The 27,537-nt window shown below is 36.1% G+C and overlaps 1 protein-coding gene across 15 annotated transcripts in view; it reads right to left on the bottom strand.

Moving 5' to 3' along the window:
• dclk2a (doublecortin-like kinase 2a) overlaps positions 1-27,537 on the bottom strand; it is a 64,268-nt gene that overhangs the window by 13,687 nt on the left and 23,044 nt on the right. For 8 of the 15 annotated variants that reach the window (XR_007185771.1, XR_007185772.1, XM_048196682.1 and 5 more), the window contains exons 3-15: positions 21,279-21,408; positions 16,580-16,687; positions 14,857-14,913; positions 9,537-9,631; positions 7,408-7,455; positions 6,637-6,721; positions 6,102-6,207; positions 4,937-4,994; positions 3,776-3,895; positions 2,612-2,758; positions 2,248-2,381; positions 2,029-2,106; positions 406-502 (exon numbers count right to left, since the gene is read on the bottom strand). Coding sequence is in view for 13 of the 15 variants with exons in the window: in XM_048196682.1 (XP_048052639.1) it covers positions 406-502; positions 2,029-2,106; positions 2,248-2,381; positions 2,612-2,758; positions 3,776-3,895; positions 4,937-4,994; positions 6,102-6,207; positions 6,637-6,721; positions 7,408-7,455; positions 9,537-9,631; positions 14,857-14,913; positions 16,580-16,687; positions 21,279-21,408 (1,263 nt within the window). In the remaining 2 variants the exon portion in view is untranslated. The remainder of the gene's footprint in view (positions 1-405; positions 503-2,028; positions 2,107-2,247; positions 2,382-2,611; positions 2,759-3,775; positions 3,896-4,936; positions 4,995-6,101; positions 6,208-6,636; positions 6,722-7,407; positions 7,456-9,536; positions 9,632-14,856; positions 14,914-16,579; positions 16,688-21,278; positions 21,409-27,537) is intronic. The other 7 variants (XM_048196678.1, XM_048196679.1, XM_048196676.1 and 4 more) reach the window with 5 other exon arrangements.

The raw sequence follows: 27,537 nt of genomic DNA, 5'->3' as shown, positions 1-27,537 counted from the left end.
GTTTTACTCATATGTGTTAATTTTATGCCCTGTATATATATATATATATATATATATATATATATATAGTAATCTTGTATATTTAAATTAAAATGTGTTAAACATGTTAAAGTGTATGAAAACTTTCATGTTTCACATTTGCAAACACAGCAAAACATTCAGCCATTCAGTGAAGAAAAAGATAGAGATAACCTGGCATGCAAAAACAGTTCTAAAGCTGGATGGGTTGAGTGTGAGAGGGGGAGGATGTGAATGAGATGAGATGAGATGATGGTGTGAGTAGGATGAAAGAGAGTGGGGTAAAGCAGTCAGGACAGAGAATGAAGGATGTGGAGATAAATGAGTGAGACTGAACCAGTGCATTTTAAGCATGTTGCATGTCAAAATGTGTTTGTCTCTACTTACTTTAGCAGAATCAGTGATATTGTCCCAGAAAGGTGAAGGGAACTCTAAACGCCCCACAAGAATCTGATCAAATAGGTCCTCTTGAAGGTTATTCTCACTACAAAAATAAATGCAATGCACACAGACACACACAAAATACATTTCATGTACAATAACTGATGAGAACACTACGCTATGAACAAAATGAGACATTGGATTTTAAAGGTGCCCTAGAACTTTTTTTAAAAAGATGTAATATAAGTCTAAGGTGTCCCCTGAATGTGTCTGTGAAGTTTCAGCTCAAAATACCCCATAGATTTTTTTAAATTCATTTTTTTAACTGCCTATTTTGGGGCATCATTATAAATGAGCCGATTCAGGGCTACTGGCCCTTTAATTCTCGTGCTCCACGCCCACGGAGCTCGCGCTTGCCTTGAACAGTGCATAAACAAAGTTTACACAGCTAATATAACCCTCAAATGGATCTTTACAAAGTGTTCGTCATGCATGCGGCATGTATGCGTCGGATTATGTGAGTATTGTATACTGTTATATTGTTTACATTGATTCTGAATGAATTTGAGGCTGTGCTCCGTGGCTAACGGCTAATGCTACACTGTTGGAGAGATTTATAAAGAATGAAGTTGTGTTTATGCATTATACAGACTGCAAGTGTTTAAAAATGAAAATAGCGATGGCTCTTGTCTCCGTGAATACAGTAAGAAACGATGGTAACTTTAACCACATTTAACAGTACATTAGCAACATGCTAAGGAAACATTTAGAAAGACAGTTTACAAATATCTCTAAAATATCATGTTATCATGGATCATGTCAGTTATTATTGCTCTATCTGCCATTTTTCGCTATTGTTCTTGCTTGCTTACCTAGTCTGATGATTCAGCTGTGCAGATCCAGACGTTACTGGCTGCCCTTGTCTAATGCCTTTCATAATGTTGGGAACATGGGCTGGCATATGCAAATATTGGGGGCGTACATATTAATGATCCCGACTGTTACGGAACAGTCGGTGTTATGTTGAGATTCGCCTGTTCTTCGGAGGTCTTTTAAACAAATGAGATTTATATAAGAAGGAGGAAACAATGGAGTTTGAGACTCACTGTATGTCATTTCCATGTACTGAACTCTTGTTATTCAACTATGCCGAGGTAAATTCAATTTTTCATTCGAGGACACCTTTAAACACTGTTAATATTAAAGTCACCATGAAATCAAAATGGACAGCTCTTATTTATTTATGGAATATTGCAGTATTTATTATAAATTATTAATCCGCGCTCATCATTATTATTATTATTATATATTTTTTTAAATTTCATGTGTCCTCATAATCTTTAACCAAAATATCTTCTCCTCCCACTTGCAATGACATCTCTTCACCACTCTGATAATGTGTTTACTGGCACGAGGGCGGGACAACCTGTCACTCAATTGACATCACCAGAGACGGCAAACAATAATGATCCAACCACCCAATCAATTATTGATGGATTAAATCAAATCTCGCCCTACATTTTTTCTTGTTCGAGAAGCCATTTCACTACATCTCTATTGGAAAGAAAAGACTATTTCAAGTACTGTTTCATGCTGACTTTAACATGAGCAAGTTTTATCTAGTGTTACCTGCGGAAAGGTGGGAAGCCACAAAGGAGGATGTAGGTAATCACTCCAGCTGCCCAGATGTCCACCTTTAGCCCGTAGCTGCAGCAATGCCCGGATAGAAAGACAAAGCCAAAAACATTCATCCTCCAGCATTTTAAAAGCCATTAAACACAGATATTCATGCTTCCATAGCAATATCACTTTTGAAGATATAAAAACAAAACAATGAATGATTCATACCCTGACTCTGCTATGATTTCTGGGGCAACATAAGTGGGTGTTCCGCAAACAGTGTATAGTGGCCCTTCAACCACTGTGGCCAAGCCAAAATCACCCAACTTCAAAGACTTTGTACCATTTGGGTACTCACACACCTACAACACACATAGAGAAAGAGGAAAAAAGGGTTATTTTTATCCACCAGGATTTACATTTTTTCCTCATGACATACTGTACCTTAAGTCATTTTTCATGTACAAAGTGCAAGGTTTTTTTCCTCCACAGGTTTCGTGTCTCTATACTGCTGTGTGTGAGTCAAAGATGTGTGAAAGTTAAAGTATTCTTAGATCTATAGTCTCTGTGCAAGATATGTAAGTGTTCATACCAGCAGATTCTCAGGTTTGATGTCTCGATGGACGATACACATTCTGTGCAGATATTTGAGAGCAGCCGCCAGGTCGAATACCATCACACTAGCATCTCTTTCAGTGTATTTGGTTGAGGAGGTGATTGCATCAAACAGATCTCCACCCTGAAACACACAAATAGCAAAACAAATAACTAAAAAAAAAAAAACTGTACTTTGTATAAAACACACTTTCACCTAGAGGTAACAAACATTTTCTGTCTATATAAGGGGTGAGGAGTTTGATCAATTTTGAAAGCGGCCTTTTAGTGCAATGTTGCTGACAATAATACACAGAATTCTCAATGCATTTGACCTACCTAATAATGTATGGTGGATCTGATTTGATACATAGAGATTTTATTGCATCATGAAAAAATTATTATATTATATTATATTATATTATATTATATTATATTATATTATATTATATTATATTATATTATATTATATATTTTTGTTGTAGTTTAGTTTTATTTTATACAAACATTACCGTTAAAAAGTTTGGGGTCAGTAACTTTTTAATAAAAGAAATGAATACTTTCATTCAGCAAGGGTACATTAAACATTTATAATGCTACAAAAGATTTCTATCACACATTAATGTTGATATTCATCTTTTCAAAGTATCTTGAAAAAATGGCTGCTGAAAATTCAGCTTTGTCATTATAGGAATAAATTACATTTTAAGATTATTTTTATTTTATTATTATTTTATTTTAAATTGTAATAGTATTTCACAAAATTACTGTTTCTTACTGCATTTTTAGTCAAATAAAAGCAGTTTTTGGGTTTTCGATTGTTAGTGTATGATAAAAAATATCAAATGTCCCAAAAAATCTAAGAACTCTCTCTCTCTCTCTCTCTCTCTCTCTCTCTCTCTCTCTATATATATATATATATATATATATATATATATATATATAATTAAAAGTTCAGAAATTTCAGAAGCAGAGAAAAGTTTTACATATTTACAAAATAATGTTTTATCAGTATACACTGATGACCAGGGACACTGATCAAGAAAAAAGAAAAGCATCATTTTTATTTTATGTTGTCTTTAAATGCAACATATATGGTGTGGACACGTGTAAGTGTGCGTTGTTGAGAGATACAGTTTAAGAGGTGACTAACAAACAGTACCTTCACAAGTTCCATGACTAGATAGAGCTCAGTGGGCGTATCCACCTCCTCAATCAGCATGATGATATTAGGATGCTTAACGCGCCTCAACACCGCCACCTCATTCTCAATCAGGTGCTCCTGGGTGTTCAAAGCATGTGTCACAACAAATTCCCAACCGTACAGCATTTCTCAGCAGTCTTTTGTCTTTAGCTGCCTAGGCATAAATCCACATGAATTCCTGAGGTTTGCTCTTGCAGGAAACAAGGCAAACAGGAAACTAACTTCCTTGGTTAAAGCACAGGCTGAAATTAGATTATGAGACACTGGGCCAGTAAAACTGCTGTTTAAATAGCATTCGTACATGGCCAAAAGTATGTGGATAACTCCTTCTAATTAACAGGTTTACTATTCCAGTAATTCTAGTGAAAACAAATCATAATTTAACAGCATTCAATGACATTGTGGCAACAGTTTGAGGAGGGAATTTTCTATTCCAGTCTGGCAAAACCCTGTGCATAAAGTGGCATCCATAAAAAAAAAAAAAAGGATTTACTGAGAAATGATTTGTGCCTGCACAAATAATACCACTGAACACATTGGGGATGAAGTGGAATGCTGACTGCAAGGCAAGCCATTGCCAAACACCAGTGCCTGACCTCACTGATACTCTTGTGTCTGAATGGGAGCAAATCCATATTTCCAACATATGTAGAAAGCCTTCTCAGAAGAGTATAAAAGCACACATGGATGTGATATTGGGGTGTCCACATAGTGTAGCTAAACACAGAGGTTCGTAGTTTAATTATTCAAAAAAAAAAAAAAGCATTCAAAAACATTCAGAATGATCTACTGATTGCATTTAGACCATTTGTGTTGTGTTAGCTGTTGGCCAGCTTTTCTCTCATAACCTGCAAAAGCTGCAGCAGGCTAGATAAATGGCAATGAATATAATATAATCAGCCATATTAAATGGACCAAAAATTCCACAGACCACTCAGACGTAAATAATTCATATTGCAATAACTGGGGTCAAGAACTAATGAACAGCTATAACTGCATTGTCATAAGGACAAAATATATGAATTATTAATAAAAACAAAATACAGTTTTATGGCTGGTATTTTCTCAATTGACTCCATTGGCTATTGTGGCAAAAAGCTCCTATAAAGTCCAACTCACTTTGCCTCTGCATTTGTTTTTATCGATGATCTTCAGTGCAAACTCCTTTCCAGTGGATCTATGGAAAGAAACAGAACAATAGACTTTTTTTCCAACGAGGTTAATGAAGGTTTGTTTTGAGTGCATTCAGAGCCCCAGGGACCAATTTATAAGGTTGATGTCCTTTCAGTGCACAAGAGAGCTTCTTTTGAACCATTTAGCTTAAAAATGTGAAAAGGAAAACTGAATCTAGATGTAGATGTTACTAGTTATGTATTTTAATCAGAGATCATGACAATAACAAACATAGAAGGGAGAAACAAAATAAAAATACAACAATTTTTTTGACCCCCAAGGGCCATTTTATCTCTTTCTGACAGATCTTAAAGGGATAGTTCACCCAAAAATGAAAATTTGGTGTTTATCTGCTTACCCCCAAGGCATCCAAGATGTGGGTGTCTTTGTTTCTTCAGTAGAACACAAATGATGATTTTTAACTCCAACCGTTGCCGTCTGTCTGTCAAATAATGCTAGTGGATGGGAACTTCTACTATAAGAGTAAATAAAACTTGCATAGACAAGTCCAAATTAAACCCTGCAGCTCGTGACAACACATTGATGCCCTAAACCGAACAGTATTTATATCATTTTTACCTCTAATACACCACTATGTCCAACTGTGTTCAGCATTCGCTTAGTGTGGTCTGATCGCGCTCTGACAGCGGAAGTGATGTCTAGCACTCATTGAAGTATATGCGCGAGACATCACTGCCGCTGTCAGAGCGCGATCAGACCTCACTAAACGAGTGCTGAACGCAGTTGGACATAGTGGTGTATTAGAGGTAAAAAATGATATAAATAGTGTTCGGTTTCTTGCACAAACCAATCGTTTCGTGTCTTAGGACATCAATGTGTCGTCACGAGCCGCAGGGATTAATTTGGACTTGTCTATGCAAGTTTTATTTACTCTTATAGTAGAAGTTCCCATCCACTAGCATTATTTGACTGACAGACGGCAACGGTTGCAGTTAAAAATCATCATTTGTGTTCTACTGAAGAAACAAAGTCACCTACATCTTGGATGCACTGGGGGTGAGCAGATAAACATCAAATTTTCATTTTTGGGTGAACTATCCCTTTAACAGAAAAACATCTTTGAGTCTTTTGTAACAAGTCATTTTCTTACCGTTCGACACACTCCTTAACCACAGCAAAGTTTCCATCACCAATAACTTTGCCAATTTTGTACTTGTCCAAAATAGTGGAAGCAGCTATGTTCCTGTTTCCATTAACTAAAGGGAATAAACCAACACATTAAACATATCAGACATATAATATAATTTCCATACCTTGGAAATTATAAAAAAAAATGAGACAAAGGTATGTTTTGTAAAACCCCCCAAATAACAGAATAGCCCCAACATCCTCATCCAACCATTTGAATTTGGTTAGTGCACTATGCAGACAAACAACTGAAGGTCATTCTGACTCATGCACTGCTGAGCAGGGACGTTTGCTCATACACTGCCACCACAGTGTGTGAATGTGTGGGAGAGTGCCTGAGCAAATGTGGCACAGAATGGCATGTGTCAGCACTTTCACCGCCAAAGCCTGTCATGCCCCTGAAATGCCCTTTGGGGACTTTTGGGCTTAAAACACACTAAGATCCAAGGTGGGTGAGTGAGTGCATGACAGTGATGAATAGCGGGTGGACATCTTACCTTCAGGGCTCACACTGTTGTTATGTTGCTGGGGCATCTCAGAGGAGCCGTTCACATTGGTTGCAGAGGAATGATGTGCTGGAATCTGCAAACAGAAATAAAATAAGTCTAAAAAAAAAAAAACCATAAACATTTAAAACTCCTTACACATCTTATTTAAATACTAAAATGTAAGGCTGGGCAATATAACTAAAAAGTATGATATTTATGCAGCCTAAAATGGATTAAGAGAGAGTTTTATTAAACCTTCACAATAAAACACTCATTTAAATCAACAACATACTGCCATCTGACACTGAACATCATCCTTAGTGAAATTAATGGTTGATGAGGACACAAACATAACTATCTAGAAGACAAACTGCGTGCGGCGACTCGCATGAAAAATAATGGACCTAGTCTTAAAATGGGCTGGCAATCAGTATAGTTAAAAAGCCTTTATGTTATCTTGATTCAGCAGCCAAAAAAGAATTAAACTGAAGTGACAGTGACATATGAGAAAAGACTAAGTAAGCCAATGGAGACAAATACTGGCAGCATCTTGGTTAAAGCTGGTTTAATAAAGGCTACAGGGTTCCTTTAGTTACACAAGCAACAGTTGGGTATTACGTGCTGCTCCGAAGAAATCGAATACCCCAATGTATAGCAGAATGATATAAAAAGCCAAATACTATTCTATTAAAGTGACTCATACCCAACTGAAGACTTGAATATCCAGAAGGAACTGCAGCTAATTTGAATGCTGCTACAGAAGGCAGAGTTTCATAATACCTGTACAGAGAGACGGAGGGGGACTCCCATCCGCTTGTTGCAACTAAACTAAAGGCAAGTGGGAAGATATTTATGTAACCACAACGTTGGCGCGTTCGGATTAAAATAAGCTTGAAATCTCAGGAACAATGTGCAAAGAACCAGCAACTTTCCATCAAACCACTTATTTGGTCATATATTCAGGATAAGAGCACTATAATGGTGGAATACTATGAATAATTTGTTAAAGGCTGTTTCATAATAGACATTCTGAAAGGCTTCTGAAAATAGCATATTTCTCAATTTGTGCATGCAGATATTGCTCTTAAAGCTTGTTAGACTTAATACAATTTTCTGTTATGTTTCATTTAACTAACATTTAACTTTTAGATGTTTATCTCTATAATAATAAAGACTTGGACCAAAATTCTCCATTTCATTTTATTGCTCTCAGAAAAAAAAACAAAAAAACAAAAAACAATTGAGATCTCATTTGGTTTACTTAGTGAGTGTGCGCCAAATAACTCACTATTCACTACTAAATATAACACTAAATCCACTCTAAAAATGAATTAAAGTCTCTCCCCGTCATGAAATTTCTCCTTGTGCTTTATTTTTCTTTCAAAAAGCTTTAAAGATAGCACCAAGAAGCTTACTGTCTGATAGACAGGTCAGTTAAGCAGATTAACACCAGGAGTTCTCTAGGCTATGATTGTACTTGACTTTGACCTTTGGTTTAATTACAGTGTGCTGTAGTCTGATCTCAGCAAGATCTCAATGCCTCGACTCACAATGCCTCCAAGAATAGAATTGATTAGGTCTTTCAGAGCGGATTTTCAATTACAAGTGCTGTTCAAGATTTCTATACCCTTGCCAGATAATGTAGAAACAACTATACTGCTACTAAACAACCTCTATACAGACGCTCTCAAGTGTTTTAAGCACCTTGCACATGCGAGCTGTGAGGTAATTGGGAACTCCCATAAGGGAGAGCAAGGGCAATTAACATTTTTACTTTTTCCAAATCTACCTCTGATATTGAACTATAAGAAAGTACCTAAAAGAAGTAATATCAGTGCTGTAGTACTTTAACTCTTTCCCCGTCATTGACAGATGCTTTCCGTGCTTTCAGTTTTATATGGAAGTTAGATATAATTTTACGTAATTTCTGAAAGAGTACAGAATCTTTGGATCAAAACAGGAAAAAAAGGAGCAGAATCAAGTGATAAACGCATTGGTTTTCTCAGCTCTTTGTTCAGAATGTTGCTTTTTTTGTGTGAAACGTACCCACATTCAAGTGTTGATAAAAAAGGAATGCATGAAGCTAGAATAGCTAGATTTTTTCCCTTTTTTTTTTAAGTAGAGGCTTTGCTATTTGTTCAGATATTCTGGGGGCCATGAAATTTTGTGAAAATGATCAAAAACGCTGGCAACTTTTTTTTTTTTAAATGCTGGTGGGGAAAGAGTTAATAATACCACTGTAGAAGTGTATGTAGTGTATTAATAGTGGACCTACATTCTATAATAAAACATGAAATATACTAAACTGATAAAAACTTATTAATATATATTGATAAGCTGATAAGTCAAAGAACATATTTCAGCTAAATACTTTAATGAAACAATATTCAATGCATATTTTAAATATTTAATATTTCAATTTAGTCATTAAATTTGTATTTCATAATTTGCCGACCTTAATAGCCTAGATCAAATCTTGTATAGCTACCAGAGATATCACTGACATGTCATTCATGTTACTGTTTAACAATCAACATAGAAATAAAATAAAAGCTTGCATATATCATTGAAAGTATGAAAAGTTCAGACAGAAGAAAAAAATAACATGAATTTCTAGCTCAATTTTTTGGAGTATGGAAAAAGAGAAGTTAGCATATTCTGATAAAACTTGTTTGTGTCCAAAGAAGTTTAAGGGTGTTAAAACTGCTTCAATTTGTTGAGAGGCAGTAATTTAGGCAGCATCACTAAACCCTTAATCACAAATGAAAGTGTCATCCATGAGTCAGCATCCAGAAGCCTGATCTTATTTTTGACTTGATGAAGAAATAATCCATTTTAAAACTAGAAATGTTTTGCCTGTAAACTGATTTGCAGCACAGAGAAGGCTGTTGCCATGCCAACGGGTTTACCTTGAAGTTGTGCATGCTGCGGGGGCTGGTTGGGGAGGAACTGGAGGATTTGGCAGATTTGGGGGTAGTGATTTGGCTGTTAGGTACTCCATTTACTGAGGAGTGTAGCAGGAAGTGGGAGAGAGACAGAGAAAAGAGAGGGGAAAAAAACATGGTGTTACTTCTTACACTCATTATTTTCTGCTACACATGCATTGCTTTGGACCGCAGTAATGATGTTGAAGACATTTCATAAATCTGTTTGAATATTACCTACATAAAATAAGCAGAGTTCAGCCAGTCATGTGATCTTAACATGGCGGCCACCATGAATAGGGACCACACTAAATCATTTACTCATCTTTGTGTCATTTCAAACCTGTTCTTTCTTCCGTAGACAAAAAAAAAAAAAAAAGACAAATAAAAGGCTTTTTTCAAAGCAACGAAAGTGAAGTCTATATATCTCTTCCCAGTCTTTTGAAATTGTATGATTCTTTCACTCCATCCTAACTGTCAAATATTATTTGTGCAATTTGAATGGTTATTTAAAAGTGTTCTTAGCTGACTGTGATTGAGGATTAGGAGGAGGAGAAAATTCCTAATGTATAACACCTAAATTCTTCTTTTCCTGGCATAAAAGCTTAAGACGACTTGGAATACAGTGCACTGTATGAGTCACATCTTTATGGTCATTCTTTGGTGCTTTTGTTCATTTTTGCAGTTTGACAGCACATTTTCACCATTCACTTCCATTGTATGATCAAGAGAAGTGCCAACATTGTGTTCCACAAAAGAAAGATAATCATATAGGTTTAAGAACTGTGTAAACAAATGACAGAATTTAAAATATACATTTTAAGCAGAATAGGGCATAAAATATAAACATACACTACTGTTCAAAAGTAGATCAGTTACATTCCAGTAAAAACAGTAAGTGAAACATTATTACAATTTAAAACAACTGTTTTCTGTTTTAATGTATTTTATCATTTCATTTATTTCTGTGATGGCAAAGCTGAAGTTTCAGCAGCCATTACTCCAGTCTTCAGTGTCAACTGACCCTTCGCCGGGAGTTTGATTGCCAAGCGATCCAACCAATCATAACGCCGAATCCGCCATTTTGTCCGACAAAGCAGTCTGGAGTTAGAAGATTAACCTCAGTGGACTTGAACTTGAAAAATGGTGTGTAATGACGTCTTTCCGCATTTGAAAGAACATTTCTTCTCATGTTCGTTCATGTTTATTTGATGCTATAAATTAACTAGTAGAAAGAGACGATCGGTTCACGAGCCACTTGAACTGAGGCACTACAGCCATCTTTCATGACACATTAAAGAGCCACAAAACGGCACAAAAAAAAAAATAACACAATTTGAAAGCTGGGTGTTTGTTTCATATCATAAGTAACCTGCTTTGTCTTGTCTGTCGACATGTTGTCAGTGTCATCTTTGCTCCGCGATGTATTTTTCACTCTGTGTGGTGTGACAGCGCCATCATGGCTTGTCGGACAAAGCAACTGTAACTAAGGGGGGCGGGTCTTTGCGAAGGGTCAATTGATACTTCAGAAATATGGTGCTCAAGAAACATTTCTTTTTATTATCAATGTTGAAAACAGTTGTGCTGCTTAGTATTTTTGTCGAAAACGTGATATATTTTTAGATTTTCTTGATGAACAGAAAGTTCAACAGCATTTAGGGCTATTTGAAATAGATTTTTTGTAACAATGGACAAGTCTGTCATTGTCACTTTTGATCAGTTTATAAATTAATAAATATACAATAAGGTTGCATTTGTTAACAAATAGTTTCACTGTGAGCTAATGAACAATTGTACAACTGTATTTGTAATTGAACTAACATTAACCCTTAAATGCATGACTGTTTCACCAATCATTCTTACATATTCGGGTCTTTATCGACCCGGATCTATATCCAACACGGAAGGATCTCTACCTGTCGTGATAATATAAAACTCCTCTGATATTAGAGTAACAATTACAGAAGAATAAAATAAAGCATATTTTGTTACCTTTTGGAGCTTGAAAGGGCTCAGTTTGAGCAGATGTTTTATGCCATCATCACTGTCCTCGTCAGAGCTCATTTCCCAGTAAATTCAGCAAATAATAGGATAGTTTTATGTTTGAGGTCACGAATATGAGCCAATTCGCGATCTCAAATGTATTCTCAAAACTATATGATTTTCAACATCTTCAAAATCAATATTTCAATCACTAACAGCTTCACCAGATCCATTCAGTAACAGTTATAGTCATATTTGATGGCGTTCAGTACTTGCTCTGTAGTTAATCGCTGAGCCATTTTATGTTTTTCTTATTATTACCCTTTCTGTCTAAATGAGTCGTCACTTCAGCATTGTGTATCAGACATTGGCACCTTGTGGAATAAAAGTGAATTGCACTTATTCCGTCATCTAAGATTCAATTATTGTTGTGAAGAAAAAATACAGGTACACAATTTTTACAAAAAATGAATACAAAAATAGGCATTCTTTTATAATTTTATGATTTTTTTCTTGTTATATTCTATATAATGAATTGATTGAGGAATATCAAGAAGGTTGATGTCTATCTTTAAAAAATGAACGAGGAGGAGGGTAGTGAATGATGTCCCGGGTCACTAAAGACCCGAGGTATGCATTTAAGGGTTAACAAAAGTTAAAGAATTAGTTCACTTTCAATTTACTCACCCCCCATGTCATCCAAGATGTTCATGTCTTTCTTTCTTCAGTCGAAAAGAAATGAAGGTTTTTGATGAAAACATTCCAGGATTTTTGGGGGTGAGTAAATTATCAGGAAATTTTAATTTGAAAGTGAACTAATCCTTTAATAAATGCTATAAAAAATAAATTGGTTATAGTTAGTTCATGTTACCTAATGCATTAACTAATGTTAACAAATGAGACATTATTGAAAAGTTTTACCATTAATTTGTTTAAAAAAAAAAAAAATTGTACTGACCCCAAACTTTTGAACTTTAGTGCACATTGTTTCGATTACAATATGAACTGAACCGCCTCTTAGGAATGCGTGTGCATACGTCTCCTTGGCCCAGAAAAAGTCTCTTAACGCACAGGCAAGGGTTCACATGCACCACTCACCTGACACCAAATCCACAGTGCTAAATCATAAAATAACCCAGTAATATCAAGCATCAAACCTCATTTAATAATAAACACCATCCACATATATAGCTGCAAAAGAATTTAACAGAAAAAAACAATTATGCACATCATGGATAGAATCCCAAGTGCGTCAGAATCCACAGGGAGCATGGATTCAAAGAAAAGCTGCTCTTGGCATTTCCCGTTAAGTGTGTGGCATGAGTAGATTTCTCTCCAGGCATGCGATAGAGCCCTTACAGTTCAGGGGCACAGGAATTTAGGGTGTGTTTACTGCATTAGCCGGTCTAAGCAGAAGGCATTTGAGGATGACTGCATTTAGTGTACACATCCAATTGGTATGTCTGATAGATTAGAGTATGTGCATGCCAGGGTTTGGGGCAGTGGCCAGTGTGGGAGTTGGCTCTCTATACTAGCTGATGGATTTGGAAGGCCATGCAGGAGAGCTGTTAGCATGATTGAATGCTGCACCAAAGGGTTAGGAGATCATGTACAGCGCATTCCACAGATAAATATCCTTTAGGTAAATTTAACATCATACTGGGAGACTCCTCTCAAACAAGAAGCTCAAGAATTTCAAAGGGTTGTCAGTTCATTGGTTAGTTAGCATCTGTTACTCGCAATGGATACGGATGTGATCCAAAAAACCCCCCAGAAAATTAACACACAACAGCCTACTTTTTACATACTAATGCCTATTGGTATTCAGCTTGGCAGTGGGGGTGCTGTTAAGGTGACGTCACGCCCAGCAAACAAAAATATGTTCTAAGAACGTTTAGCTAATGTAACCATTAAGTTATGAAAACATTATTTCTGAATGTTTATTTCTTTTTACATTATTTCTTTTTAAATGTTTAAAAAGAAATTGTTTATGCGAACATTAAAGGTAGGGTAGGCAATGTTTTTCCTAAACACGTCTTGTTATACTGGTTGAAACTCTCTTCACATCCTGATAGCAATCAATAAAATAAGTGGTCTAGATATTAAAAAATTTACATTTATCTTCTGTGGAAGTCTCAGGACCAAAAAATGTTTGTCCAATCATTGCATTCGGTCCATCTTTTACAGTTTCTCCTGAACCAAAACATCCAGCTTTATTCTGCATTCACGCCATGTTGTAATTACCGTTATTAAAAGATGGCAACCCGTGACGTTCTGCTCAGAGCTGTTCACATCCTCAGAATTGCACATTGAAACGTGCGTTTCTATGGCAACACTATCAACACCCACATGAATCTGCAGCTTTCAGGTGGTACAAGTCAAAGCTCTCTAAGTTGTTTACATTCATTATTATTGTAAAGTTATGTGCTTTGAGACATGAGGTAATTTAACGCCGTCTCTCATGATGCTTTGCAGACTCTGCTCTGGCTCTGTGCGTTCATGTGTTTTGAAGGAGGCGTGGCTTTGGAGAGTGGGATCTTATGCTTTCACAGCCTCTCCGAAATTGTCTACCCTACCTTTAAGGGAACATTCCATTTTATAATTTTGCAAACATTACGGAAACGTTACTTTTTTAAAAATGTTCTCTGAATGTTATGAAACAAGTATTAATATTTTAAAAAAGCTTTGAACGTCCAAATAAAATGTATCAGAAATAAAACGTTCCACGAACGATGCATAAATTACATTTTTGTGCTCACTTTTGAGAAAGTTCTGAGATCGTTCCCAGAAATTTTGCGGACAATAAAGGTCAATTGTCTAAGTCAATACTGTAGCGATGTATGAAGCACAGCTCATGCAGAAGTCACTTTCAAACCAAGCAACTTTCCGTTGGTCAACATGGCAAAACCGTGTGACCAACTTGAAGCTGTTGCCGAATCTACACGAGGAAATCTTTCGCCATCATGCAAAATTCCAGAATGTATGGATTTCTACTGAAATGACAAATGACAAATTCTATTATTCTAAATTCAAATTCAAAATTTGCAGAACAACAATAAACGTGACCGCACCTTAACTCACATGAGAAGAAGTTAGCCAATCACAACAGAAGTCATTTACCTTTAGAAGTCTTAAAGGTACGACAGAAAAACATTCTGTTTTTTTCTAAGGGTCAAAAAGAAGGTGGAAATGGTCATGCAAAACTAAATTATCACTGTTTTTGGTGCAAGAAACCTCAATTAATATTATAATAAAACTTCAGGGGGGACATATAGAGCTATAAAATTGTTTTCTTTTCAGGGGTATTACCATTGAAACTTACTTGGTGATTTGACTGGAGATTGACTATTTGTAGAGAAATGTCCTGCAGTTCTTCTTACTACAGTGGAGAGGAAAGCAGGTGAACAAGGAAAAGAGTGTTTCAGAAATGAGTGGATAGATAAAAATATAGATATAGTATGATAGATAAAAATAACTAATTGCATTACTTAGTTAATTTTTATGGAAAGTAATACATTGCATTACTTTTTCTCTACCAAAGTTCTATTTTTGGCAAATGTAAAGGCCCTTTCACACCAAAAGTGAAATGAATACGCCTCAGGCTGAAGGAAATGCACATTCATGCCTGTACAGTAGAGGGCACAGCTCAAACAAACCTTTCAAACAAGTGCAGGAGAAGAAATTTCATTTTAGCAATAAAAAACTAAAAATTAAACACAAATGTGATGTTTAACTAAAGTCATTTTTGCTTATTCGTATGGTTGACTTGGATTATCAAAGGTCAGCAGCAAAGACATTGCTTAATAAAGTGAGATTAAATACATAAAGTATATTAGTATTATTTAACATATTTAATTATTGCAGGTTTGCAATATTCTGAATTTGCATTTCAACGTTTTTATTCATTTTGAGGAATACTGAATCTGTTTTTGTAAGTGAGATGAGTAAATGCGTTCTCACATTTAATCTAGAACTACAATAACCATCAAGTTCACAAAGCGCACACAACGCCTCTCCAACTTACTCCCGATTTCTCTCAGCATGGGGACATGAGAGGTGTTAATCAATAATGGTAAAACAAAGGAACTTGCGTTACCTATTTGATAAAGTATCTCTGATATTTTGTTATAAATTTAAAAGTAATGTGTTACTTACTAGTTACTTGAAAAAAGTAATTTGATTAATTAAAGGGTTAGTTCACCCAAAAATGAAAATTCTGTCATTTATTACTCACCCTCATGTCGTTCCACACTCGTAAGACCTTCGTTCATCTTCAGAACACAAATTAAGATATTTTAGTTGAAATCCGATGGCTCCGTGAGGCCTCCATAGGGAGCAATGACACTTCCTCTCTCAAGATCCATAAAGGTACTAAAAACATATTTAAATCGGTTCATGTGAGTACAGTGGTTCAATATTAATATTATAAAGCGACAAGAATATTTTTGGAGCGCCAAAAAATATACGACTTATTTAGTGATGGCCGATTTCAAAACACTGCTTCAGGAAGCATCGGAGCACAGATGAATCAGTGTGTCGAATCTGCTGTTTGGAGCGCCAAATTCACGTGATTTCAGCCGTTGGCAGTTTGACACGTCATCTGAATCATGATTCGATACGCTGATTCATCTGTGCTCCAAAGCTTCATGAAGCAGTGTTTTGAAATCGGCCATCACTAAATAAGTCGTTATTTTGTTTTTTTTGGCGCTCCAAAAATATTCTCATCGCTTTATAATATTAATATTGAACCACTGTACTCACATGAACCGATTTAAATATGTTTTTAGTACCTTTATGGATCTTGAGAGAGGAAGTGTCCATTGCTCCCTATGGAGGCCTCACGGAGCCATCGGATTTCAACAAAAATATCTTAATTTGTGTTCTGAAGATTAACGAAGGTCTTATGGGTGTGGAACGACATGAGGGTGAGTAATAAATGACAGAATTTTCATTTTTGGGTGAACTAACCCTTTAACTCACATTGCTTGTACTGCGTTACCCCCAACACTGAGTGTGACTCTAGTGGTGGTGCAGTGTATCCTCACCAGATCCAGGGGATTTGCTGCGACGGGTGGATCCTGGACTTTTAATACCAGAGTATCTCACAGGAGGAGCAGAACGAGGAGAATAAGAGGACTTGAGCACCTGACATTCTGGACACAGAGATACTATAAATTAGCAGGGAATGTATATACATGATGTCGTATAATGAGGTCTCAGAACATTTGCAAGGACAGACAAAGACTTAGGAGTCATTAGGTGTCTACCCATTTCAAATAATTAACCCCGTCTGACCCCCGACTTCTGAATGGTTGTGTATAAATTTGTTGATTTATAGCATGTGCAGTACAACAGACACACAGAAGAGCTTTTCACACTTGAAATAGTTAACACTTGATCATTCTAAACCCCAGGTAAGCAGAATCCTGGGTTAACTTGCTTCATGTTTCACACTGCTCTTAATTTACCCAGGGTCAACAATTAATCCTGGGTATTCATAAACTGACATTTCACATTGTACATTCCTAAACCATGGGTTAATGTTCTTATTCGCATATTTGCGGTGTTATTGATTGGATAAACGCAGAACGCAACCTGTTTACACAGCTCTAGCATTGTGCATCCTTGTATTGCCGACTATACTATCGAGTTTATACTTGAATGGACATTTCTGACTATAACGGTAAGAAGGAAACCGGTATCTTCTTCACTCAAATTGTCACGTTTTCTGTCAGCATTTGACATTTTCCTCTCAAAAGCTGAATTTACTGTTTATATAAAATGAATAGTCTTTCTGTGAGTGTCCAAAGCAGGCAAATATGAGGCACGTGATTGTTTGTCTGTTGCTAAGCGTCTAGCTGTAACATTCTAACACTGCATCAATTCACACTGTATTAGTTAGGCATCACAATGCGGGGGTTAACACTGCATTGCCATTTCATAACCCCGGGTTAGCACCGCTTCTAAATTACAAGTGTGAAACGTTCCTTTACCCGGGGTTGAAAGCGATGTTTAGAATGATGATAACCCGGGGTTAAGTGCAGTATGAAAAGCTCTAGACAGGAGCATACTTGCATACACACATCAAAACATACACAAAATGCTTGTATCAGGCCTAATATAGAGGCTTGTTAGTAAATGAGTGGTATCTGCAGATATATTCGAGACATGATCCAAGACTGTGAAGCCTTCCGCAGAGGCATAATAAAATAGTCTACACAAGGCTTATGAGAGCAGCCCATCTTTCTAATGAGAGCAGTGGGTGCAGAACTTTAGTAAGGAATGACTCATACTGTACAGCAGCTCTAGAGAGCCCGATCTGTCCTGTCGATTACACGGCACTTGCTAATGACACCGAGCAGTGATAAATTAGCGGATGAGCACTAGATTGTGAAGTGATGAAGATAAAACAAGCTGAATGCCATTATTAAAATGCCATTACTGCCCAGCTAATCTGTTTCATGCGGCTTAATGTAAGCATTTCACAGCAGAATCTGAGAGAGAACGTGTAATGAGTTCTTTAGTTACAGAAGATTTAGAATTTGGGTGGACTTGCGTTTTAAGGACACACTTCTGCTGCAGAAAGAAAAGGTTGAGCAGTAAATACAGTCAGACGCAAACTTACCGTTTCTTTATATTTTTGGAAAAGTCCTACTTAGTCTAAGTGGGGCAGCAGAGAAGAACTAGGACAAAATGCCAAGAAGCTGAACTAAATTCACACAGCTATGAATCAAGTTATCACAGTGTGTGTGTGTGTGTGTGTGGAAAAACGCTACAGCTTTCAGCAAAACGGGACGAACATCATAGGCAAAGTTATATGATTTTATTTAGAACTTCATGTCCACAGAACATCTTCACTTCCCCACCTGCACTTTCATGTTCACTAGTAGACAAACACAAACTGCACACTGAACAATGGTGAGGAACTTCTCATAACAAGGTCACTTCCTCTGACAATGGCAATCCTTAGGTCCCTTGTGTTCATTCTGGAAAATGGATTCATTTTTGCAACCCAGTGAATGAATGTGAATGAACGATTCCATTATGGAAATGATTCTATTGTAATCCTATTACTTTTTTCTGTAGGAGACAATTCTATGGTGTTTTTGTGCTGATAGCAAGTAATTAATATGCACTGATACAACATTTGTGTGCTGATACTAATAGTTGTTCTGTGCTGTTTTTTTTTTTTTGTTTGTTTTATAGCACTGATGAAAAAAAAAAATAGTAATTTTATTCCTTATAAAATATTTTCCACGTTTGTTTAACTAAATTCTCAGTATAAAAATTAACCAGCTCCGATATGAAAAATAAAGTACACAACCATCTCTTATGCTCACCAAGGCTGCATTTAGTTGATCAAAAATATAATAGAAACAGTAATATTGTGAAATATTATTACAATAAAAAAAAAAAATATATATATATATATATATATATATAGAAAATTTATTTTAAATTGTAATAATATTTATATATATTTTTATATGTTTATATATATATATATATATATATATATATATATATATATATATATATATATATATAATTATATTTTAAAATGTAATTTATTCCTGTGACAATTTAAAATTCAAAGCTGAATTTTCAGCATCATTACTCATTACTACAGTCTTCAGTGTCACATGATCCTTCAGAAATCATTCTGATATGTTGATATTTTATCAAAAGATTTAATTATTTAATCAAAAGAGTATTTATTTGAAATAGAATCTTTTTGTAACAATGTAAATGTCTTTACTGTCACTGGTCCCACTTTATATTAAGTGGCCTTATCTACTATGTACTTACATAAAAATATATGTACAGTGTACTTATTGGGTTCATATTGAATTGCAAATCACTTTTGCTGCTATTGAGGTGGGACACGGGTAAGGTTAGGGAAAGCTTTGGTGGTATGGGTAGGTTTAAGGGTGGGTTAATGTGTAAGGGAACGGTCAACAGTGTAATTATAAATGTAATTACAGAAATTAATTACAGATGTAATTACATGCAGGTGTTTTTAAAATATAAGTACAATGTAAAAACATGTATGTACACAATAAGTGCATTGTATCAAATGATTAATTTAAATGTAAGTACATAGTAGTTAAGGCCACTTAATATAAAGTGGGACCCTGTCACTTTTGATCAATTTAATGCATCCTGAATGAAAGTATTAATTCCTTTCAAAAATAAATAAATAAATAAATAAATAAAATCTCACTGACCCCAAACTTTTTAATGGAAGTGTATATTAAGTGTATAATATGTACAGCCCCATTTCCAGAAAAGTTGGAAAATTTTGTAAAATGCAATAAAATCTGTAGATCAAAGAATCTGTTGTTTCTTAATTCCCTTAAACCTTTATTTAACTGACAAAAATACAAAGAAAAAAAATGTCAATGTTTTCACTGTCCAACTAATTGTATTTTGTAAATATATAGAAATTTTGATGGCTGTAACACACCAAAAAAAACCTCCACTGTCACATTACCTTTCCTTTTAATTACACTTTTTAATCATTTTGGGAATTGATTATACTAACTGTTGCAGTTTTGCAGGTGGAATTTTTGCAAAAACCTCTCCTGATACAAGACAGCTGCTTAACGGTCTGTGGTCGTCATTGTCTGATTGTCCTTTTCATGACTGGCCATACATTTTCTATAAGAGACAGATCCAGACTGCAGGCAGGTCAGTCAAGCACATTCACTTTATGGTGTAGAGTGCCTAAAAAAACACTTGTAAGTGCAGAATGAGGCCTGGCAAGATGTCATCTTGATGGCAGTATACAATGTTGCTTGAAAGTTTGTGAACCCCTTGCAGAATCTGTGAAAATGTGAATAATTTTAACAAAATAAGAGGGATCATACAATAGGCAAGTTATTTTTTATTTAGTACTGTCCTGAGTAAGATATTTTACATAAAAAATGTTTGCATATGGTCCACAAGACAAAAAAATAGCTGAATTTATAAAAATGACCCGCTCAAAAGTTTGTGAACGCTTGATTCTTAATACTGTTTGTGGTTACCTGGATGATCCACAACTGTTTTTTTTTTTTTTTTTTTTTTTTGTGATGGTTGTTCATGTGTCCCTTGTTTGTCCTGAACAGTTAAACTGCCCAATATTCTTCAGAAAAATCCTCAAAGTGGTGAGCCATGACCCATCTTTGCTTGTAAAATCTGAGCTTTTGGTGGATCTTCCTTTTATATCCAAACACGATACCCTCACTTATTACCAGTTCAACTGCTTATTGTGAACTGTTTCAAAACAGTTTAACTTGGATATTCTGTAATCTTTTCAGTTTTATACTGCCTCAGTCCCAACTTTTTTGGAGTGTGTTGCAGTCATCAACATCAAAATGTGTTTATATTTGCAAAATACAATTAATTTAGCCAGCAAAAACATTGGAATTTTTTTCTTTGTACATTTGTGAGTTAAAAAAAGGTTCAAGAGAGTTAATAAATCACAGATTCTTGATTTTATTGCATTTTACAAAATTTCCTAACTTTTCAGGAAATGGGGTTGTAGCCTATATATGCAATGTGATGTATATACAGTGTGTGTGTGTGTGTGTGTGTGTGTGTGTGTGTGTGTGTGTGTGTGTGTGTGTGTGTGTGTGTGTGTGTGTGTGTGTGTGTGTGATATGTCTTCCTAGATGTGCAGTGAAGGAATACATTTTTTTTATTAGAGTTTAGTATGAGAGACATTGGGTTGAAATGAAGTTAGTGTTTAGCTGAGCCTACCGGTTATAAAGGCTGTTGAAGCCTTACCACTGTGATCCAACACAAAATCATCCTGTGCGTAACGGTATTTCTCAGGGCCGCACGCGATGAATACGTCATCGTCCCCGAAAAAATCCTGCAAACATGTAATCTGGACAGAGAGGGGAAAGGGTGGGGAAAGAGAAAAAGAGAGAAACACTGTTTGAGAAATGAATGGAAGTAACCATGTGACTGCGACGGCTATCTGATTAACTGATAAAGCATGTAGTAGTTCACAATGTTGTGCTGCAGTCTATTCAGACCAGGAGTTTGAAATACCAGAAGCTATTTTTTTGCACGAATGGACATAAACGTGATAAAATCTGCTACTCGGAACTGGCAGTACACTCTTATTGGTAGCTGAAAGCATTATTGTAGAATTTTATCAATGAAAGGCATTCCTGTTCTTTATGGAGTTCTGTGGGTGCATTCTGTGTCAGCCTGCCAATAGGTAAACACACACTTGAATTTTAAAACTGGAGTCAGGATCACCTCATGCACAGCTAAAAATAGAAACCACAATTTTTGGTTCAGTATTGTTCTACAATAATGTACTACCTGGGAATTTAAACAGTGGCTGTAATAAAAACTTGTAGTAATGACAGATTTATTCAAACATATATTAAATTAAAGCTACAAGCAGCAATGAAAGCCACCCGGTGGCTTTAGGAAAGCAGAGTACGGTGGGCAATATGCATTTAAGTATATAAATATAGGAGGACTACATCAGTTATTTGTATTTTCCACACATCCTGCTACCAGCTGGTGGCGCTATGACTATAACTTAATTTTGGCGTGTAGATGTCTTCAGGCCAGGGCACTTATCAAACATGTGAAGTCTGAGGCAGATTGGACATTGTATGACTGAGTTACAACAGCTTCCCGTGTCATGACGATAGCAGCATGCTTTAGCACTCAGCTAAGCGTTGCTAGCATGTTTAGCACTCAACTGCATATTTTAGTATGTTGCTAGTAGTGCATCACAGTGTTAAACATGTCACATCCTGTTGTCAGTGGGTGGCACTATTACTATAACTGAATATTGTCATGTAATGTAGATGTGTTCAGGCCAGGACTCTTTTCAAACATGTGAAGTTTGGGGCAGATCAAACACTGTATGCCTGACTTACAACAGCATCCTGTTTCATGGCGAAACATCAGACTTTGTCAGGCCGCCACGGACACGCCATTCAACCAAAATGTATGATCTTCGCAATGTAACGTCACTAAGGCCTTAAGATTAGACTGACTAAATATGATGTTGATCTGGTTAAATCTCAATGAGGAGCTAATCACAGTGTAAAACATGACATTTCCTGTTGCATGCAGGTGGCGCTATGACTGTAACTGAATATTGTCATGAAGATGTCTTCAGGCCAGGACTCTAATAAAACATGTGAAGTTTGGGGCAGATCAGACATTGTAAGACCAAGTTACAACAACTTCCTGTTTCATGGCGAAACATCGAACTTTGTCAGGCCGTCACGGACACGCCCTTCAGCGAAAACTCTAGATCTTCGCAATTTAACTTTGCAAAGGCCTTTAGATTAGACTGACCAAATATGATGTAAATATGATGTTTCTCTGATAAAATTAGTTCATTAAAGTACAACGTCTGGAAATTTTGCAGAGAAAATTCAAAATATCTCACTTCCTGTTTGTTTTCAGACTTTGCTCCCAGGGACTTTGTTGTAGGTATTGGGCTGTTACATGTGTCTATCGAATTTCAAATTTATACGTGAAATGTATCATGAAGGGCGCTTAATTGAAATTTTGTAGGTGGCGCTATCGAGCTCTTTTGCCACACCTAATTCTGAAACCAATATCAGATGTAAATTTCAACCACTTCTGATGCGTGTGCAAAGTTTCATGAGTTTTCGAGCATGTTTAGGCCCTCAAAAATGCGATTCATTTCGGAGAAGAAGAAGAATAGACCGAGCAATTTCAATAGGGTCTAATAAAAAAGACAACAGGTTAAAGGTGCTAAAGAGGATGTTTTGTTTTATACATTTTTGCAATATTACTTGAAACTGTCTTTACTAACTGATAAAAGACTATTTATTAGGTGCACTGAAAGGAATAATATTAATATACATCATCTGTGCACGAGGTAGGGCCTTAAAAACATCAGCCAATCGGTTAGGCGATCATCGCGTAAACGATTGGCCCTCTGGCTTGTCAATCACTGCCATTTCGTTCCTTGTGAGAGACGTGCGCAGCTGCGCGCTCCATTAACTTTCCACACTCTACAGGCGCCGCATCCAGGAGACAGGAGTAACAACTGTAGATTATGAGTTACCTGCGGTGAGTCCGACAATGAATCCACTAACACGACACAGCGAATGCCGGTGGTAAACACTCGTGTTCCAATACTCGTGCACAAGTTTTGGGAGGCGTTCCCTCGAAATGAGCTGTGAAGGAGGGGGGTTGTTCTTACGCATGCGCTCATTTCAAAAACTCACTAACAGTCTTTGGTTTCTCAGTCGACGAAAAGATCCTCTGTATCACCTTAAAGTAATAACATAATGAGTAATATAGTGCATAATATATTTAGCAAAATGTTCCTCTCTGAGTTTATTTTTTTCTAAATGACTAATGAGCCATGGACACTGAATGACTTTCCTAAGGTAAAAGTAACATCATGTGACATATTCTTTACAAGCTGTTATATTGACTTCTTTCTGTGGTTAAAACACTGATTGAGCGATTATGAGACATGATGCATTTTAGTTGTACTGTTTATTTTTAAACATGTCTTCACATGTTTATTCATATTTATTTTGTGCTATAACTAGTAGTAAAGAGGAACAGATAATCGTTTCACATGTCACTTGAACTGAGGCATCTACAGTCTGTATAACGCAACATTAAAGAGCATTATAAAATTATATTTATTGTTTCCATTATAAAATTGACAGAATTCAAAAGCTGAGACTTTGTTTCATATCAAAAGTAACAAAGCTTATTGTGATTATTGGATGGGATGCACACTACAAATGATGTTCAGTGAAGTTTTGTTCATTCATGCATCAACTGAAAACAAAATAGTATTGATTCATCAAAATGAAGATGAATTGAAAACAAGAAATCATTATTGTCAACCCTTCAAAACTGGCCAAAACCCCAAAATGTATTTTCTGCCAGATATTTTCAATTGAAATTTCAGTGTTTCAGATATGTACCAAATATGCATTCAGTATGAGTAATATACAATGCATCGCTAGGATATAAAAAAAGAAACAATTTGAGGGCACATGCAAACACACCCACATACACACACAGCCGCAGTGGTAGTGGGCAAAGAATGATGTCCGGATTTCAGCCCACTCCTCCACAAATGGAGGTGGGCAGCAAGAAACAGATGGTCCCAATGTGGAGCTCCATCAAACACACACACACACACATCTACATGGAATTGAGTGAAAGATCACAGACAGATGGAGAGGAACACAGCTCCCTCTTCCCCTTCATGAGCATGACACTGTATAGAGAAAGACAAAAAAGGCCAAGAGAGAATTGCTATAAGATCGATCTTGTACTTTATTAACATGATGCTAATGATAAATCAGCTATTCAACAGCCTCGATTGGCAAAAGAGGTGTTTAATCTTTAAATAGCCTCACTTAGAAGTGCAAGGATGGCCAGTCTGTGGAACGGATCTTAAGCAGTATTCCCATCAATCAGCAGATTAAAGGAACATATGGGCCCAGTTGTTGGCCTGAGTACAGTGGCAGACTAAAGCCACACTGGGAGACTATTACACATGCCTGAAATATTTTAACTGATATATTGGCTCTATAAAAAAAAAGAAAAACAAAAAAGTACAGTGTGGAATGGAGCTAAATGTGTTTCTGTAAACTGGTTGCCTTCCAAGTACTTCCGCCAAAACCGTACTTTCGTATTCTTCAAAACGCTTACGCCGTATGTCCTACCCCTTCCCTATTCTACTTACGGGAAAAATGGAACTGGCGCTGCGTTTGTTCCGGAAGTAGAATAGGGAAGGCGTAGGACATACAGCGTAAGCTTTTTGAAGAATACGAAAGTGCGGTTTTGGCGGAAGTACTTGGAAGGCGATCATTTGTTTATATAAAGCATATACATTTACATTTTTTTTTCCGAAGATGACCAATAGTTTCGTTAGATAAGACCCTTATTCCTCGTCTGGTATTGTTTAAAGCCCTTTGAAGCTGCACTGAAACTGTAATTTTGAACTTCAACTGTTTGGAGACCATTGAAGTCCACTATAAGGAGAAAAATCCTGAAATGTTTTCATCAAAAACCTTAATTTCTTTTCGACTGAAGAAAGAAGGATATGGACATCTTGGATGACATGGGGGTGAGTAAATTATCAGGAAAATTTTATTTGAAAGTGAACTAATCCTTTAAATAAACTGGTAATAAAAAATAAATGCGTAAAAATAAATGTAAACCCAGAAGAATGATTAATTAGCCATTGAAACTTTATTTTATTTAATCATGTTAATATATTACCACTCCTAGTTTCAATAAATAAATAAATAAATAAAAGTTTGTAGAAGTAACAGAAATTTCTTTTGGGCTTTCAAATATTGTTTTTGCTAATGGTGTCAAAAAGTTTAAGATTCACTTCACTTTACTATAAAAGTTTGTGTACATTTTTAATTTTGCAAGATGGCAAAAAATTATGACATGGACAGCATGAAAATAACATGCATGGCCCATTCTGAAAACAACATAAACAACATACTGTAACGTGTATGCTCCTTATGTTCCATTTTGGTTTCATTTTCATTTTGCTCATTTCCTGTTTTCCTGTGTTCCCTAGTTAGATTCCCTGGCTGATAATTAGTTCCCACACACCTGTTTCTGTTCTACTCATTATCTCCCTGCTTTATATACCCTAAGGCTGCATCCAAAATTGCATACTTCCCTACTATCTAGTAGGTGAAAAAAGCATGTGACAAAAGAAGCATGTCCGAATTCACAGTACTCAAAAGAGTAGGCAAAATGTACCCAGATGACCTACTACATCTGGCAAGATACTGAAGTGTACATACAATGGACACTTAACTATCCCATGAGGCCACAGGAGAGGATTTGTGAATAGCGTTGATGTGACGCAACTGATGCTGGCAGGTCACGTGATAATGACAACATGCTGAATGTAGTACATCCGAATTACAGTCATACTACACACATTCATACTATTTTGATTGTACATTTTAACTGGTCATTAAGTAATGTACTTAATCAAAATAAGTACTTACTCAAGAGATAATGCGATTTCGGATGCAGCCTTAGTTTCCTCAGTTTCTTTTCCGGTATTGTTTATGTCAATGTTTAGTTGAGATTCCGATACTCCGTGTTCTCCTTGCCTATTAAAAGACTCTTTTTTATCTTTGATTCCAGTATGTTCATCTACACGTGACACCTACCACAATTTAAATAGTTAAAAACATTTTATTTGTGTTTACCAGAATGCATGGGACATTTTCAAGCTGGAAACTGGTCATGCTCATCTACATGCAGTAACTAGCTTGTACCAATAACAGACCAATGCTGCTCTTCCAAAACTATATTTGAAACAGCAGGGTGTGAATTCGAAAATAAACATCTGTGCAAAAACTGTCACCACACATTGTCAACTTTCTCAGTATTTTGAGAATTCTGAGTATTCTAAGCAGTTGTTGAGGTGTTCTGTGGGTTTGCTAGGACAATGCTCATGGTTGCTAGGCTGTTACGATAGATGTTAGATCAAAAAAAGTGACATTATTATAATCAACATAACAAATTTCTAAACACGTCTTTTAAGGATCATTTTATTTTAAGTTTCTTACAAGGTGTTTATTAAGACTTGTATTATTAAACTCCTCTAAGTCTTGTCTGGCTTCCAAAGCCCAGTAAAGTACAGGCCTGTGCCTAGAGAGACCCGACAGGGTGCTGAGACTAATAACAGCTCAGCTTTATTTGGCTGACAGTAATGAAGGGTATAAGAGCAGCACTGCTCTACACTGTGTCGAGGCGGAAAGAAAGAAAGCATAGAAATGTTATGAGGGGATGAATTCTATGCTCAAAACAGAGTCACATTCACTCCATGGGGTGTTTGGGTCCTTATTTGATCCGAAGCAGAATACACGAATGTTAAACAAAGAGGATAACTTAAGGCAAGATCAGAGCATTAGCCAAATAGACTTGAAGGGGAGAAACAGAACAGCCCCTTTACAGTAGCTCCAGCACATGTCTGATTACTGCTAACTACTGT

The sequence above is a fragment of the Megalobrama amblycephala genome, linkage group LG7 (assembly GCF_018812025.1).
Source record: "Megalobrama amblycephala isolate DHTTF-2021 linkage group LG7, ASM1881202v1, whole genome shotgun sequence".
NCBI classification, from domain to species: Eukaryota; Metazoa; Chordata; class Actinopteri; order Cypriniformes; family Xenocyprididae; genus Megalobrama; species Megalobrama amblycephala.
The sequence above is the reverse complement of the archived record's forward strand: the minus strand, read 5'-3'. Positions and strand labels throughout refer to the sequence as shown.